General features: G+C 43.4%; 1 protein-coding gene across 2 annotated transcripts in view; it reads right to left on the bottom strand.

The window, feature by feature from the left end:
• The window catches only part of kirrel3a (kirre like nephrin family adhesion molecule 3a), a 693,875-nt gene that overhangs the window by 108,949 nt on the left and 568,428 nt on the right, over positions 1 to 16,498 (bottom strand). For both annotated transcript variants that reach the window (XM_059957202.1, XM_059957203.1), the window contains exon 6: positions 14,250 to 14,355. In XM_059957202.1, coding sequence (XP_059813185.1) covers positions 14,250 to 14,355 — 106 coding nt within the window. The remainder of the gene's footprint in view (positions 1 to 14,249; positions 14,356 to 16,498) is intronic.

Genomic DNA, 16,498 nt, shown 5'->3' with positions numbered 1-16,498 from the left:
TTTTATATTGTTAACATTATAATGAACCATAGGGACAATAATTCACTTTAATACTTGTTTGAATAAAAAGGCTGAATTATGGATGAGATTGCAAACCTAATAATTTTTCCAGGCAGGTATTATTTGCATGAATTTTAATGACTATGTTCATTAAAATAATCAGAGAATGGCTATAAAATGTAGGCCACTGAATCTGAAGAATATATTGGGACATCTTCTGGCAGGTAGGAATGAAATCAAATAATGCAGAAATATGCAAACTTCTGTTTACAATAGATTTTACGTCTATCTAAAAATGAATGAATGTACAGTAATTCACTTTCAAGGAGCCAGGCACTAGCTGTGGTTTGAGAGAATTGCCAATGACTCTCTCCACCACCTGATTACTGTTACTGTTTAACAGAGTGGCAGGTATTGACTTGGAGGTCTGGGTTTAAGGGTTGATCTGTAATCTGTCACTCGCCGATTCCTCTCTCTCCATGAGGTCTGATCAGTAGATAGTCCATAGCAGAGATGTTGTTTCTTTGTTAGTGAATGAATTTGTGAGCACAAAGTTGGAAAGCACAACGAGGGAGTTGCCAGCCATGGCGAAGTTGGTAGTACTGTGGGAATGCTTTACTGATGGAGACGATGAGCTTTGGATTAGACATTAATCTGAAGCTCTGTCTCCTCTTGTAGGAGGACATACAGTATCCTACAGCACCATTTCAAAGGAGAGAAGGGAATTTAACCCTAGATAAAGTCATTGTACAATAAAACAGCAAGCCCTTGGTCATTACCTAAGACTACTGACTGTGCCAAAATATTTAGCAGCAGTAAATATGGTGCTTCACTTCAACAGTATTTCAACAGTTGAAAAGTACTTTGGGACATCTTGGCCTTGAGAGCATTAGATTACCAAGGGAACTCAACAAATCCTTAACATGAGCCTAGACAGGCAGTTACATTAGCAAAAGCCATCTATGGAAAGAATAAAGATGGGAGGCTTGTCCTGCAACCTTGCCACAGATGGTCCCAAACCCAATGGTGAAAGGATGTGGGTTGGGCATGGGACTAGCAACCCAATCCAACAAAAACCTGGTAATACAGAAATGCCAATAGATATTCCAAAGACCTCTTCCTTGGAAAAGGATACACCTTCGCTTAGAAGCCACCAAGAAGATGGGCTACACCTGGGAAGAACTTGGAAGAATGGCCCAGGGTAGCGGACTATAGTGATGTACTGTCAGCATCCTATGCCCCAGTAAAGATGATGGGCTTAAGTAAGCTTGTTCTGCATGGTTCAATATAGCACAAAGCAGGCAACTGCATGGGCACAAAAACTTCTGATGTGAAACACTCCACAATAACCAAAGGTATTACAGTGTGGCAAATGAGGTTTCAAAGATACAGTGCACATTTAAATTGTATAAACAAATTTACTTCATATTCTATATAGTTGCCCTTTTATAAAAGGAGGGCACTTATTTTGACTTGATATACTTCATCTAAAATAACATCCACAAAATGTTGGAGGAGCTCAGCAGGTCAGGCAGCATCTATGGAGGTGAATAAAGAGTCAACGTTTCAGGCCAAAGCACTTAATCAGGACCCAAAATGCCGACTCTTTATTGCTCTCCATGGATGCTGCCCGAGCTGCTGAGCTCCTCCAGCATTTTGTGTGCTTCCAGCATCTGCATGTGGATTTCCAGCATCTGCAGAATCTCTTAAGTTTATACTTCTTCTAAAAACCAACTGCCCTCTGAAAATTTGGAGAGATCTGAAGGGTCCATTTTATCATCTGCAAATTAATTCAACATAATCACTGAGGAACTGGAGAAAGGTGAATAGAGATAGAATAGAATCTCTGAATAGAGATCAAATGGGAACAATGGAAATTATGCAGACAGCAAAAATAAAACAAGGGGTTTTTACACCAACGCCAACAGTTTCCATAGATTTTCCCAGGCCCTTCCATGGAGTAGCAGATTGCTTTGAACTGATAGAGAGCAGTTTTCTACTCATTAGGATCAGAGGCTCACTGAATGCCAATATGGTGCCCTGAGACAGTAATGAATTATTCCAACCATATCCTGAGTTACGGGTGGAGGCAATTCACCACTGTGTGGTGGACAGACCCTGGGACAGCATTATCCCTGGAACAGAGGAAAACACAGCACAGCACAATGGAAAGACTGACCTGGGACTGTATGTGGACTGCACTCTCCTCTGCCTCCCCACCCACCCCACTAAAGATCATCTTTTGTTTATATCCTTTTTTTTTCTTCCTTTGAGTCTGAATTTAAGATTATAGAATAGTACAGCTCAGTGTGGGCCCTTCAGCACATGAAGTTTTGCTGACCAATAAGAACCTACTCCACAACCCTTCCCTCCTACACAGCCCATAGTCCTCCACTTTTATTCTATCCTGTGCCTATCTAACAGTCTCTGAAATGTCCTACCACAATGCACAGCAATGCATTCCAGGCACTCCCCACTCTCTGTGTAAGTCTTGACACTCTGAATCAATGTTTGGGAGCATGATTTTGAGTGAGAATGACTGAATAAGAGACAATGTCTAATCAGGAAAATTAACTGAGAAAATGGTCAACCAAATGACTTACAGGATTGAGAAAAATTGGAGCAAGTATCAAATGGAGCATAAAATGGGAGGTTTGCTCTTACCCATTCAGTTCAATGTAAATGGAAGGTACCTGTTCACTCTTATGTTTAATTATTCAAGAGGTTCTGAATCCAGTTTGACTGTGGGATTTAGGCATGATTGACAGATGAATTTTGGCTGCATGATATATATTTTATTCAGACCTTGAGGTTGTGAGGCATTCAGTGACGTATAATATAAATTAATTTGTTCTCAAGAATAATTTGCATAATTTGTGTAACAGCTATTCTGCCCGATGCTGGCCTCGGGAAATGTAGAACCCGTAGAGGGACAGAAACTGGCAGCAAACCACAATGAATTATAAGGTCAGTGTGGTCACCTGCCTCTGATAATTCACAAACTGTTAAATGCTCTGGCTCACAAATTGCATTTGATGAAGCAAAATTAATTACTTGAAGAACAAGTGCCAAATTTGGTAGTCTCCACTTCAGGGTAAGATCTGTTCAGAATTTAAACTGTTCCCACCCTTTAATCTCCTTTGTCCAGTTATCATGAAACTGTTGATAGCCTCAGGACTAGGCATTATGCACTGTGTACAGTTCTGCAATGGGTAGCCAGAGGTTTGAAATGGAGCTCAACAGGAGAATCCCTTGCTTAATAAAGGCAAGAAGAGACATCCAGGATCTATTTAGGGTAATTAACAGACTGTCCCTTCTTGACAATTGCTTCATAAAACGTTCAGCACTAGATAGGCTGCACTCAGGAATACCAGTTTGAGGTCGAATGTGCATTGCTGGAGGCTGCCATCAGGTCCTCCTGGAGATGTTGGTGTTAGTGCTGCAATTGCTGGGTAATAATCAGACAAATCCCTCCAGGAGAACGTTAATCATTAATGTGGAAGGGCCATGGTTTAACTGAGTGCGATCGGTGAACAAAAATACTGCAATATACAGCAGTGACATGGATGTCAGATCCATCTGAAGTGCACATACAGTATAAAGAAGTTCAACAGATGATCAAGGAAGCCACAAGCTGATTAACAGTAAGATTTGGCCGGCCACTAGCTGAGCTTATATCACTGTTGTGCAATGATCCCCCAGTGTTTTCTGATGCACAACATAAGCTATCAGGAGCAGGAATCTCTCACTGCCAGGACTAGAGCTGGGGAAGAAAATGCAAACACAAGAGGCTCTGCAGATGCTGGAAATTCAGAGCAACACACAGAAAATTCTGGGGGATCTCAGCGGGTCAGGCTGCATCTCTGAAGGGCAATAAACCCCACCCACCTATCCTCCCTTCACCAGCTTTCACCTATCATCCTGCCATCTTGTTGTCATGAATGCTGGATCAATGAGCGGCCTCCAAGGGCTCCAGACCTCAGCGCTCTGCTTCACATGAGTATCATTTAATTTACTTAACTGTGGCTTGTTTTACCTGAAGTTTTTCACACTGTTTATTGATAACTATGGGTTTCTCATGGGTTTCTAATTTAAATTGCGCACACTGAGCATTTGTTGCTCAGTCTTGAACTAGCCTTCGCATGGTGATGTTCATTCCGAATAACCGGTGTATCATCATTGATTCTTCTGTGAATAAACTCTTCGATGTTTCATACTCGAGTCTCCAGTTACTCCGTGCCTGGGTTCGCTAGCCTGACTTCATCATTACGCCATGTCAGAGCCATCGTGGACCCAGCGGTGTGTGAAAAACTGTGTACGACATTGGCCTGTCAAAGAGAAGCTGTCGGGAGACATGAGCACATGCTCCAGGAGATACCAACCTTATTGCAGAAGTTCTCCAAGTCTGGTGGGTGAGAAATACATTCTTCTGAGAAAGGTTCTCATTCCAAGCACTTGCCTGTGCATCCTGCCATGGATTTCCTTAACTCTCGTGAAGGACCGTTAAACGTACCAGCTCCTAAGCGGTTCAGTATTAACCCCGAGTTTTGCGGGGGTTTTTGATACAATGCTCCTTTGTATTTGAGTTACAGCCTTCCAAGTTTCCTTCAGATTGAACTAAGGTGGCAAACATCACCTCACTCCTTTTGGGCAGGGCTTTCTTTTGAGAAACGGCACTATGGGAGAAGGATTTGCCCACCTGCTTTGATTTACACCTCTTTACTAGATCAATAAGGAGGTTATTCAGTCAGGAGGCAGCCAGCAGGCTCCTCCATCTACACCAGGGTGTTTGGTCTGTGGTGGACCAGTTTGGCAGCAGAGAGCAGTTGGAACATGGAGGTGTTGACCGCCATATTTCGTCAGGATCTTAATAACGATCTTAAGGATGTTTTAGTGGCCAGAGGGAGTTGAAGATCTGGAGATTCTCATAGACCTGGCAATCTGGATTGATAACTGATGATCTAAGAGGAGGCAAGAAAGACAGGGTGAATTTTCCAAAAGAATTTCCCTTCAAGCCTATTCAATGTCTTCTTCCACCCAAACTCAGGGACTCCACCGACTCCTCCTGAGGAGCCAACGTAAATAGACAGCACCAGACCCTCTCCATCTGAGTGGGAGAGCCGAAGAAGAGAGAAGTGCTGTGTTTGTTGTGGAGAGGCTGGCCACTATTGCTCTTCTTGCTCTGAATTATCAGGAAACTCCTCAAGACCATCCACGAAGGGGATGACTGACAGTGTTTAAATTTTCTCCCGGCCCTGCTACTTCCAGAATGGTGCTACCTTCTCTCTTATCTTGGAAGGAACATCAGCATGCACTTGGAGACTGCATTGACTCCGGTGCTGTGAGCAATTTCATAGATCTTGTGCTGAGCAGATGACTTAGTGTCCTTGCCACTCTTCAACATGGCTCTGGATGGAAGACCATTGGTCCTGGGGAAAATTTGTTTTCTTACCTCTCCTCTCCAATTCACTGTCAGCCAGCATGTAGAATCTGTTCAATTTTATCCTATCTACTCCCCTGAGATTCCACTCATTCTTGATCATCCTTGACTGGCTTTTCACAACCCTCTGATCAACTGGTCCACTGGCACTTTCAAGGGTTGGCCAATCTCATGCCTGACCAATTGCTCACCTTCTGAGTTGCCTTCAGGACCTTCTGAATTGCTTACAAGATCTCCCTAGTTGCCTAAAAGATCTCCCAAGCCAATTCATAGATCTCCAGTTTCCTCTGCAGACTCCTCTGAGCCAGATCCTACTTCTCCTGAATTACCTTGCTGGAGGTATTTAGCAAGAAGAGGGCCACCATGCTTCCACCTCATTGGGATTATTATTGTGCTATTGATTTTCTACCTGGCACTTGTCCTCCTCGGGGCAGACTTCATTCTTTGTTTCGAGAGAAAAGCTATGGAAGGCGACATTCAGGCAGTGCTTGGGTCCGGATTTATTTGACCATCCACGCGCCTACTGGTGCTGGTTTCTGTTTTATAACTAAGGAGGATGGTGGTTAAAGCTATGCATTGACTATAGGGGTCTGACCACCATCAAGAACCAATACCTGCTTCATGAACACCATTTTAAGCTGTTACAGGGGTCCCTGAGTTAGCAAAGGACTTTCACAACCACCATTCTGATCACCCTGGGCCGTCAGGAGCCAGCCATAGGAGGGGGTGTGCTGTCATGAATCCTTTCAATCAGCGATCTTATCCCAAGAGCTGTAGACCTCAGCACTCTACGTCACCTGAATGTTGTTAATTTACCTAATTGTGACTTGTTTTACCTGTACTTGCTCCCTGAAATTTTTTCTTGCTTTTTATTGGTAACTGTGGGTTTCATGTGTGACCTTGTATTTTTTAAGTTACGCTGCTGAACACTTGTCACTCAGCCTTTGAACTAGCTTTTCCATAGTATTGAGTGACTGGTGGATCTTTGTTGATTCTTCTGTGAATAAACTCTCGCCGGTGTTTTGTACTTGAGTCTCCTTTTACACTGCGCCTAGGTGCACTAGCCTGAGTTCATCATTACAGCTTGTACTCCTTCCCCTCCCTGACATTCTTATTCTGGGTTCTGCTGCCTTTTTATTCCAGTGCCAAGAAAGCATCTCAGCCCAAAACATTGCTTGTCCATTGCCCTCCAAAAATGCTGCCTGACCTGTTGACTTCCTTCAGCGTTTTGTGGGTGTTGCTGAGGGGAAAAATTGTTCCTTGGGTTCCTCTCAGCAGAAAACAACATTACTTTATATTTAAAAATACATGGCTACATTGGCATCACTGGCAAAGCTAGGAGTGGGTGGCCATTCTTAGTTGCTTCAGAGAAGCTGCCAGTGAACCACTTTCTCAAGCTGCTTTAGTCCATGAGGTGAGGGCATAAAGGTTTTAAGATGTTAACCTTTTTTAAAATTTATTTCTGAGCACGGATGGGTGGTCTGTGACCTGTAAGGAAAGAGGAGGTGGTGATGTTTCCCTGAATCTGCAATCCTACCCTTCCAGATGACAGAGGATTGTTGAAGCTTTGGGGGCAGGGTGCAGTATAGAACATAGAACAGTACAGCACATTACAGGCCCTTCGGCCCACAATGTTGTGCCGACCCTGAAACCCTGCCTCCCATATAACCACCCCACCTTAAATTTCTCCATATACCTGTCCAGTAGTCTCTTAAACTTCACTAGTGTATCTGCCTCCACCACTGACTCAGGCAGTGCATTCCACACACCAACCACTCTCTGAGTAGTTGAGCAGTAGTGGAGGAAGAAAATGCATTTGGTTGTGGGTGGATGACTAATCAGGCACACACGAGATGCAGGAAACCTTCAGCAAACACAGAATGTGTTGGAGGAACTTAGCAAGTCATGCACCATCTATGGAGGGGAGTAAACAGGGAAACGAACCTGGCCTGATGAAGTGTCTCGGTCTGAAGCATCAGCTGTTTATTTATCTGCATGAATGCTACCTGACCTGCTGAGTTCCTTCAGCATTTTGAGCATGTTACTGATCAGGTAGTTGATGCGTACTGTTGGACAGGCCAGTCACTTGCTGAATTTGATGACCAAGATCAACTCATACTGTTGTTCTACTGATTTTCTTGTTGCATCTTCTAAAAGTTCTGATCTTGCTGACTGGGCATGACAAAAGCTTCCATCACCCAACAGCACTGCATCTCTTGTGATCTGTTGTCCTCAGTCCTTCACAACATCTGCACTTCCAGAGTTGGGTCTGGTGGCTAGTGAGTCAGAGTTGGTATCCTGACAGATGGAGCGCTGCCTAGGTAGAGGCTGATTGTAGCCTCTACGGCTTCCACAGTCTGAGATCAGCTAAGTAAGTTGTAGTGTGCCGGAAAACAGAGAGGCCCTATATAATTATAGTAACAGTAAAATCCTAAAGTATTTCATTTATTCTCTATTAACCATAACTCTTGATTACTTCACTGGGGAGCCACATGCTGTTAGACCTTCTCAAGCTGATTGTTAGTTAGAAAAGGTGATCAATCATTTAAGAGGCAGCATCTGCTGGGCCAGGTTCGGTCTGCTGCACCGGTGCAATTAATGACCTCACTTCTCATTGCAAAATGACTGCAACTCCCTTGTACTGATGTGCCAGTTGTGATGACTCTTTCCACTAACTAATGATCTGCTACATTGCCACCCTTGCTTCACTCATCCTCACATGGAGAATATGCAAGTGCTGAAGCCTGTGGTGATGAAGGCTGCTAAGCGAATCTGCCTGCTAACTCAGAGGGTGAAAAACGGTGAACCAAAATGTACATCCACAGTCAGGGTGTGCAGATTAGCCTCACTCAAGAGCAACAGTGGGTCAGTCTTTTGAGATGATTTCACTCGGGTGATAGCACCACCTCCATTCCCCTGTTTCTCCAGATACCCCCCAATTATTGAGTTTTGAAAGCTCCAATTTATTCGTTGCATCATCAGTTCTCAGGAACATAGCTTCCCATTTCCACAGCCACCTATGTGGGAAAGATAGTTCCTGATTTCCCTTCCCAATGTTAATTTGAAGATTATAGCCTGCCAGCGGAAATCGCTTCCTCCAATCTGTCCCATTGCACAGTCTTAAACATCTGAGCATTTTAAGCAGTACCATTTTAACTCCAAACATAGCAAAGCTTCAGTGCTAATCCATTCACTGTCCCACCTCAGATCTATTCCCAGGCAGTGGCCTATTTGGATCAAAATGCCGAGTGATGTGATCCATTCAACAACGTATGAGGACTGCACAGAAGGATTTTTTTTCACCCAGTTTTTCATGTTGCTCCTCCTAGAGGACTACAACCTTGTCATGGTTTGAAGGCCTGCATGCCTCAATGACCCAGAGAGCTATGATGGCTGGAGTCAGGGCTTTATGCTTTAGTTCACCTATGCCAGGGGTCGGCAACCCATGGCTCCGGAGCCGCATGCGGCTCCCTGTGGCTTTGGAAAATAAATGATGAGTATTTAATTAAAATGTATTTTATGTTAGTTTGTTAGTTTTTGAAATGTAATTCTAAATTTGAAGATTATGGTGATCTTGTACAATCTAAATAAAACGTGTTTTTTATCGCTATTACTATACATCACCACTGCCAATGCCTGACACCCGCCAGTGCGCGATTTCTTTAATTTTTTGATCCAAGGTCGGCTAACTATGGAGAATTCTAAAAAAAGAAAAGTGACTGAAGAAAACAGAACGTTTAATGATACGTGGGCAGATTCATTTGCTTTCACTGCTGACGAGACTGGTTTACCGGTATGCTTAATATGCAATGAGAAACTAGCAAACGACAAAAAGTCAAAAGTCGCAAGACATTTCCAGAATAAACACGCAGCCTTTGCTCAAAAATATCCAGATGGAGATGAGAGAAAAAAGCCGTTTCGGAACTGATGCGGAAGGTTGATCTGAGCAAAAATCATTTCCAGAAGTGGATGAAGTCTGGAAAATCAACTACGTATGCTAGTTTTGTTGCCGCTCAGGAAATAGTCAGGCACGGGAAGCAGTTTACAGATGGTGAATATATAAAAGAATCTTTCATTAAGATTTCAGAACATCTATTCACGGACTTTAAAAACAAGAGTGAAATTGTGCAGAAAATCAGGGATATGCCCCTCTCTGCAAAGACTGTCAAAGACAGAACCATAAAAATGGCAGAAGACATCACGAGACAGTAAATTAAAGACATCAGTTAAGCTGTGGCCTACTCGATTGCCTGTGACAATTCTAAAGACAAAGGTGATATTGAACAAATAGCGCTGTTCTGCCAGTATGTAAACTCTGCCGGGCAACAGGAAGAAATAATTGAGTTGATACCTATAAAAAGCCAAACACGGGAGGAGGACATCTGTGAGGCTGTCTTGAATTGTTTAAGAGCCAAAGTAATAAAGACCACCCACCTGGTGTCAGTAGCTACTGATGGGGCACCAAGTATGACAGGAATGCACAAGAGATTTGTGGCTTTACTGCAGAATTCGCTGGACAGAAAGCTGCTGACTTTTCACTGCATCTTGCACCAAGAGGCACTGTGCGCTCAAACATTTCCTCCGGAATGCACAGAAGTAATGGATGTTGTCATTCAGATTGTCAATAAAATAATGGCAAAAAGTTCAAATCACCGTCAATTCCGTTTGTTACTGGATGAGCTGGAAAGCGCATATTCTAATCTCCTGCTGCACAACAAAGTCCGGTGGCTGTCAAGAGGGGAGGTGCTGAAACGCTTTGTCGCGTGTCTGGAAGAAGTGAAAACTTTCCTGGGCAGCAAAGGTCTCACCTTTCCTGAGCTGGAACAGCCAGAGTGCCTGTAAAAGCTACACTTCATGGTAGACATGACAGCGCACCTGAACACGCTGAACACAGCTCTTCAGGGGAAAGGGCGCACATTCCTGCACATGTTGGAGGATGTTTTGGCATTTGAGCGCAAGTTGACAGTGCTTGCCAGAGATTTACAGAAAGGCACATTATCTCACTTCCCCAATTTGAGAGAGTTCAAACAAGCTCACAACATGATAAATTCGGAGTATTTACATTCTGCAATCATCGCAATGCAAACATCATTTGGGAAACGCTTCTGTGAGTTCAGAAAGGTAAAAAACACATTATCCTTCCCGGTCACTCCCCTAAGCATCGATCCTTCCCTACTGAATACGACTGCATTGGCAGGCGTGAGTCAACCTGATCTTGAGATGGAAATGGCCGACATAGCTGACAAAGACATATGGGTGTCCAAGTTTAGACGCTTGACAGCAGACCTTGAAGATGTTGCCCGTCAGAAGGCCGTTCTTGCTCAGAATCACAAATGGAGTGATATTGAAAACCTCCCCGAACCGGACAAACTTGTGTTCGAAACATGGAATGCTATCCCCGACATTTATGTAAACATTAAAAAGTATGCGCTTGGAGTCCTGTCGATCTTTGGATCCACATATGTATGTGAGCAGGTGTTTTCCAACATGAACTTTATTAAAAACAAACATCGCGCACGCCTCACAGATGACAGCCTGCGATCCTGTGTAAAGATGAAGGTGACGTCATACAGCCCTGATGTGCAGATGCTGAGCGCTGAGGTCCAGGAGCAGAAATCCCATTAACCAAGTATGATAAATATTTTAATTGCCTATTATTTTACGTATATTCATATTTTTTCATTGTTCAGTGAAATAGTCCTTTTATTTTTCAGGTTGACAGCTGGCTGACGTTATTTTTGGTTTGCTGCTGGCGGACAATTTAAGTTCAGCGTTTTTCATAAATATAAGAAGGACTCAAATAGACATTGAGTATTTTACTTAAAAGTAACCTTCAACCCAACGTCTTTTTTTCGGAGTTCAAAATGTTTTTGTTGCATGCAGAAATGTAATTTCGTTTTCTCTGCAGGAGTTCATCGATTTCATAAATGCAACACATTATAGTTTGTTTATACATAGCATAAAGGCAAAAAAATGTTGTATGCAGTGTTATTTAATTTTAAATGTCAAATGGGTTTTGTGGCTCCCAGTGTTTTCTTTTCTGTGGGAAACGGGTCCAAATGGCTCTTTCAGTGGTAAAGGTTGCCGACCCCTGACCTATGCAAAGCAGGTCAAAGGTCAGCGGGCCATTCAAAAAGTGGTCCACTGGTCTTCCAGATAAGGGGGTTCAGCTTAGGGCTAACAACTCTGGTCAAACACAACTGTTATGGAAACAGCAATGAAGAATGCTTCTACATCTGTGTCTGGCGGTATGATGGCCACAGACAGGGGGACATGGAGGATGTTAGGCTTAATCTAAATCTCTGACACAGTTGCAAAAAGAAGTAAGCACTACTCAGTTGGACCACTGGCAGATGAGAAAATTCTGTATGTAGCCTTCCTGACAATGATCATATTCTCTAGAACAAACCTCATTAGAATCACAGACTTGTACAGAATCAAAACTACCCCTTTGGCCCATCTTGTCCATGCTGAACAGTATTTCTATCTATAATTACTTACATTTGCCTGCATTGATTCTGTATCTCTCTGTGCCTTGTACCTTCAACTAACTATCCAGGTGCCTCCTAAATGTGACTTTTCGTCTCCACCGGGTCATTCCAGATTCCAACAGCTCATTGTGCTTAAAAATGTATTCCTCAGATTCCCTTTAAGCCTTCATCCTCTCACCTTAAACCTACACTCTTTAGTTTTAGACACCCCCTACCATAGGTTCCAAGGTTGTCAAGCCAAGGAGTGGTTGTGGGGACAAGCTCCCACTACTGAAAAGTGCTCCTCATGGCGTGCACCTCAAATAGTCTCTGACAACCAAGTCCAACTCCTGGCCTTCTCGTGTGGCTTAGTCTCTAAGCCTGTCGGAACCATTTCTACTGACAGGAGAAAGGGTGAAGGCGGGTCCTGGCGCCTTAAAACCAGGGTTTCGGGTAGATGGAGCTCGTCAGCCTGGGAAGGCAGTCCATCTAAGAGAGGGAAAACTCTAATTTCAAACCTCTGCTGCCTTGTGGCCATACCGACTCACGGGAAAGGCTTCAAGAGTAAACCCTGAGGACAAATCTGGAGCTGGAGTCCCAAAGGCAGTTCAACCTTGTTCTGGCAACTCCTGCAACGGTACTGGTGCCAAGCTGTATCGGCCCTTGCCCTTCCCTAGGACAACATCGGTGGCGTGGAGAGGGGAGACTTGCTGCTTGGGCTACTGCCAGTCTTCCATATATCCTTGTCCAGGTCTGCGCCCTGGAGGGGACACTCCAAGACTTTCCAGGTGCAGATCCATGGTCTCGTGAGACTAACGGATGCCACACACCATGGGAAGCAGACACTGACTATCTACCCTGTATTTGTCCCTCATAATCCTATATAACAGCTGCGTCTCCCTTCAGCCTCATTTGCTCAAGGGAAAGCATTATTCAATCTCTCCTGATAACGCAATCCCTCCAATCCAGGCAACATCCGCGTGCATCTTTTCTACATTCTCTCTAACTTATTCACAATATTGTGATGACCAGAACTGCACACACAACTCTGAGTGCAGTCTAACCAACATTTTGTACAATCTTAATGTGAGGTGCCAACTTTTCCACTCAATGCCTCAACCAATGAATGTAATATGCCTTCCTCAGCACCCTGTTTACTTGTGTTGCCACTTTCAAGGAACTGTGCACTTGCACCACAAGGTCTCTCTCCCAGCATTCACTGGATATATTCTGCCCATACTTTACTTCTCAAAATACATCAGTTTGCACGCCTGAGTTAAATTTGACCTTCCATTCCGTTGCTCACTTTCCCAGAAGATCAATATCCCATCATAACCTGAGACAACTTTCTCTTTTTTTGTCATCTGCACATTTGTGAATTATGCCACCTATATTCTCATCCAGTTCGTTAGGGTAAATGGCAAACTACAGAGGACCCAGCTCTGATCCCTGTGGTACATGCTCTACTATCACCCTCTGACTCCCACCCAGGTCAATTTTGTATCCAGTTAGTTAGTTCTCCCTGGATTTTGTAGGATCTAATCTTCTGGACCATCGTATGATGTAGGATCTTGACAAAGTCCTTAATGAAGTTTATCGATCCTCTTGGCCACCTCTTCCCAATACTCACTGGACTTGAAAATATAGTCAGAGTTCCACAGCTGTGCCTTCCCAATCTATAACCTAGGGCAGCACAGCAGTGTAGTGATTAGCACAATGCTTTACAGTACCAGCGACCCAGGTTCAATTCCTGTCGTTGTCTTTAAGGCATTTGTACATTCTCCCCGTGACTGCATGGATTTCCTCCGGGAGCTCTGATTTCCGCCCACAGTCCAAAGATGTACAGATTGGTAGGTTAATTGGTCACTGTAAGTTGTTATGTGATTAGGCTAGGGTTAAATTGGGGGGTTGCTTGGTAGTGCGCTGTATCTCAACAAATAAACAAAGTCATCCAAAAGGGACAGACACAGTGTCTTACAAAGTCTTCCTCTCCATACAAGATGTTTGAGCATGCCTAACTCACAGCATTTTCCTATTCTCTCTCTCCCTCTCCTGAAAGTGATGAACAGCAAGATAAAAGCTTTGTCCATGGTCTATTGGTCAGCCTTGAGGGGGTACTGTATGTCATGTGGGTGACGGGGCAATGAAACCAAACCTTGGCCTTGGGTTATGGACCCCTGTGCACTGTCCACAGGAAGTGCTGGATGGCAGTGAGAAGGAGCTCTGGCCAGTGGTGGATCACCAGTTTCAGCCTGACCCACGGTCTGTATCCACTCAGCAGTTTGGTAAACACATCGAATGGGAAGAGTCATCCCACCCAGCAGGAGATGAGGAGGTACCTGTACAGGCTAACAGCAGGGTTTGCCTTTGCAGAACATTGAAACTTCACCGTGCTCCCTTCCAGGACAGGCTGAGGCTCCATCGTCAAGTTCACCACAGGCGGGTCTGCAGGCAGAAAAGAGGTTATAAATGCATTGCCAGTTCTTACCGCAGCTCTTGCTCTCAAAATAATTCTCACTCTGCAGAGTGAATGCAATGTTGACTGAAAATGCCTGGTTAACGTGGTGTAGACTCCATGTAGAACAATGTAGACTCTGATGAAGTTAACTGATTGACAATGAAGAAAATGTAGACTCACTGGAGAAATGACCAACAATCTGCATATAAATGGTGACCTTAATGATGGGAAATGTTCCAAGAGCTTTCGGCAGACATGAATTGGGCAAGGATTGTGATATATAGGGGAATAGAAACAGGCAGAAATTTCAGAGAGTTAAGAGCTGCTACTAGGAAAATTCTTAAAGGAGGAACGTATGGAGAGTTTGGCGGGGTGTGGGGAAACAGAAGAGGCAGCAGAATACACAACTATCAATAGAGGTGAGGACTATCAAAATAGGAAAAAAAAGAGAAGAGATGGCAACATGCAGGGCTGGAAGAGATTGCAGAGAAAAGAGAGGGTGTAGCAAGCAGAGGATTTCAAAATGAGTGTAAGAATCTTAAAGTGAGGGACTAAGATGACATCAAGGAATGGAGATAGAATGAGTTAAGATATGGGAAGCTGTGTGCTTTGGATACATTGAATGTGATGGAGGAAGGACATTGAGAGACCAGTGGTCATTAACTATTATATTATAAGGAATGTAGATAGAGGGTATCGATGGAAGAGTAGAATGAAAAAACATGGAAATAGTTTCCCTCCTGCCATCCAGACAGATGTGGCAGTAAAATGATAAAAAAAAATCTGTCCCATTGAGATCTGGATCACCACCACTCCAACTGTTTTCTATAATGGTCTGCTGATATGGAGACCAGTGCATCAGCAGGACTGTGATGCAATGTTAGTTTTTTATCTGACGAATGTGCAGCAGAGAACAGACCCACAGTCCCTTAACGGGTCCAGTGTGAGAATCACTAGAATTTTAAAGGGAGCAGGCTCAGAAATAACCTTTGGAATGGGATAAAATCCTCCCTGGCTCTTCTCTGAAATTTCTGCCTTAACTGTTAATTACCTCATCTGAGCTAGAAAAACCAATGGAGTCGTTGGCTTCTTGGCCAGACATTGATTAATCACATGAAAAATCAAATTATTGTTTTTCTTGAACCGACCTGATGTTATTATGAACACAAGGAATTCTGCAGTTGCTGAAAATCCAGAGTAACACACACAAAATGCTGGAGAAACTCAGCAGGTCAGTCAGCATCTATGGAGAGGAATAAAGAGCCGACATTTTGGGACAACACCTTTCATTGGGACTGAAACGTCATTGTGCCCACTTTTGTTTATTTTGTCATGTTGGTTATATAATATTTATATTTTTGTAAAATTTAGGTTTATGTAAAATATGCTTGTCATGTTTATAATAAACTGTGCTGCTGCAGGGTATAAATGGCATTTATACCCTGAGCATATGCACTCAGTGGCAACTTTTCATGGACTTCTGCTGCTGTAGCCCATCCATTTCAAGGTTCAATGTGTTGTGTGTTCAGAGATGCTTTTCTGCACACCACTGTTGTAACATGTAGTTATTTGAGTCACTGTCGCCTTCCTGTCAGCTTGAACCAGTCTGGCTGTTCTCCTCTGACCTCTCACCCACAGAACTGCTGCTCACCGGATGCTTTGTGTTTTTTTGCACCATTCTCTGTTAACCTTAGAGACTTTTGTGTGTGAAAATCCTAGAAGATCAGCAGTTACTCAAACCACCCTGTCTGGCACCAACAATTATTTCATTGTCAAATTCACTTAGATCACATTTCTGATGTTTGGTCTGAACATTAACTGAACCTCTTGACCATGTCTGTGTGCTTTTATGCATTGAACTGCTGCCACATGATTGGCTGTTTAGATATTTGCATTAATGAGCAGGTGTACATGCTGTACCTAATAAAGTGGCCACTGAGTGTATGCCCATGACAATGAACTTGAACTTGTACTTGAAGTATCGTTTAGGGTAGATTGTACATTATAATAGGAAGCAAGGATGGTGTCAATCACTGAGAAATAAGAGAATATTAAAAAGATAGATACTGATTATTGAGTGGATTTGGAAACTTGGACTGTTTGCTGTCATTTGTTGTAAATAGGAGCTCT

The sequence above is a fragment of the Hypanus sabinus genome, chromosome X2 (assembly GCF_030144855.1).
Source record: "Hypanus sabinus isolate sHypSab1 chromosome X2, sHypSab1.hap1, whole genome shotgun sequence".
Taxonomy (NCBI): domain Eukaryota; kingdom Metazoa; phylum Chordata; class Chondrichthyes; order Myliobatiformes; family Dasyatidae; genus Hypanus; species Hypanus sabinus.
This window is presented reverse-complemented; position numbering and strand designations above follow the sequence as displayed.